The 1,718-nt window shown below is 31.9% G+C and overlaps 1 protein-coding gene across 3 annotated transcripts in view; it reads right to left on the bottom strand.

Annotated features, from left to right (window-relative positions):
• The window catches only part of SKA3 (spindle and kinetochore associated complex subunit 3), a 25,737-nt gene that overhangs the window by 4,647 nt on the left and 19,372 nt on the right, over window positions 1–1,718 (bottom strand). For all 3 annotated transcript variants that reach the window (XM_008583245.1, XM_008583246.1, XM_008583247.1), the window contains one exon: window positions 216–301. In XM_008583245.1, coding sequence (XP_008581467.1) covers window positions 216–301 — 86 coding nt within the window. The remainder of the gene's footprint in view (window positions 1–215; window positions 302–1,718) is intronic.

Raw genomic sequence — 1,718 nt, 5'->3', positions numbered from 1 at the left:
CCCAAAAAATTTTAAAGCTCTTCATCTATGCTGCTAAATTACCCTCCAGAAATGCATTACATAATGTAGTACATAATGTAACACTCTCCAGAAATGTAAATACATCCCTAAAAGCTGCATTAGACTAAGTTTTTTAAAAAGATTGATTTTGGAAGTAGTAGTGTGTGTGAGTCATTAGGAGAAAGAATAGAGCTTTCAATTTTATGGAAAGTTACCAAAGCAGTGCTGTTCTTTGTAGAAGGAATTTTCAAACCAGGAGTGCAGAATGTAGGTGCCAAGGGGGAATTCATATTCTCGGCATCTAGAAGACACAAGGGCAGAAAGAGAAGGATTTGAAAAAAAGGTAAAATAAAGATTTCACCTTTTAAATTATAAGCTTTGTCAATGTAATATGTGTACTTTATTTTTAATAACTTAAAAAAATTATAACTACATTGTGTGCCTGACTGGACAGGAAAAAACAAAACTGTCATATTCACATATGTAATTATCTTTAGCAATAATAAGAGTTAACCAAGGTTGCAAGGCATAAGAGCAATACACAATCATGAATAATTCTGAAATTTTGTAGCTATAAGAGCAACAAACTATTAAAAATATAATTTGAAAAAAATATTTTTTACAGTAGCAACAAAGAAGACAATATACGAATAAACAACTGTCTTTTACAGAGAAAATTATCAAAGTTCTGATGAAGAAAAAGGAGGATGAGGATTAAGAGAGGTCACCTGTCCTCCAAGATATNACAAACTATTAAAAATATAATTTGAAAAAAATATTTTTTACAGTAGCAACAAAGAAGACAAGATACGAATAAACAACTGTCTTTTACAGAGAAAATTATCTAAGTTCTGATGAAGAAAAAGGAGGATGAGGATTAAGAGAGGTCACCTGTCCTCCAAGATATCAGGGCCTACTCTAACATTATAGTAATTAAAAACAGTGCAATATTAACCATGGATGGAAAAAATTGTCTATTGGAACAAAAGAGAGACCCATACATATATAGAAATTTGCTATCTACAACATACAGTAGCATTAAAGCAATCTTAAACATCAAAGAGAAAAGGTAAATACATTAGAAAAATAATCTGATTGGCAAAATGTTTTAAGTCTAAAAATCATCAAATGCTGGAAAGGATGGAGAAGCAGGAACCTAAACACTACTGGTGAGAATATAAAGCAGACCAGCCACTCTTAGGTGGCAATTCAGCATTTTCTAGAACAAGTAAAGATGTGCATGCTCTTTGACCTAGAAATTCTACTCCTAGATTTAAGAAACACACATGTGCACAGGGGACAATTTCATTAAAGCACTGCCTGGAATAATAATAATAATAATAAAAGTAACTACCTCTTAATAAGCAGATACATAAAATTTGGTTTATTTATACAGTAAAATACTACTTACCAAGTAAAAAGGATGAAGTAGATTTATATGGATAAATACAAAAACATACTGTTGAGTGAAAAAAAAGCAGCAAAAGAATGTGAATTGGATGTCACAATGAATTGGATGCCACTCTTGTAAAATTATAAAACACAACTATGCTTTAGAAAAATCATTACTTTTGGAAGGAAAGGGAAAGAGAATAATGAAGTGTAGTTTGGGATTTAGTTTCATGTATGTTATTTCTTTTATTAAAAAAAGATCTGAAGGGCCGGCCTGTGGCTCACTCGGTAGAGTGCGGTGCTAATAACACCAAGGCCCCGGGTTC

Source organism: Galeopterus variegatus, unplaced genomic scaffold, assembly GCF_000696425.1.
Source record: "Galeopterus variegatus unplaced genomic scaffold, G_variegatus-3.0.2 Scaffold2867, whole genome shotgun sequence".
NCBI classification, from domain to species: Eukaryota; Metazoa; Chordata; class Mammalia; order Dermoptera; family Cynocephalidae; genus Galeopterus; species Galeopterus variegatus.
This window is presented reverse-complemented; position numbering and strand designations above follow the sequence as displayed.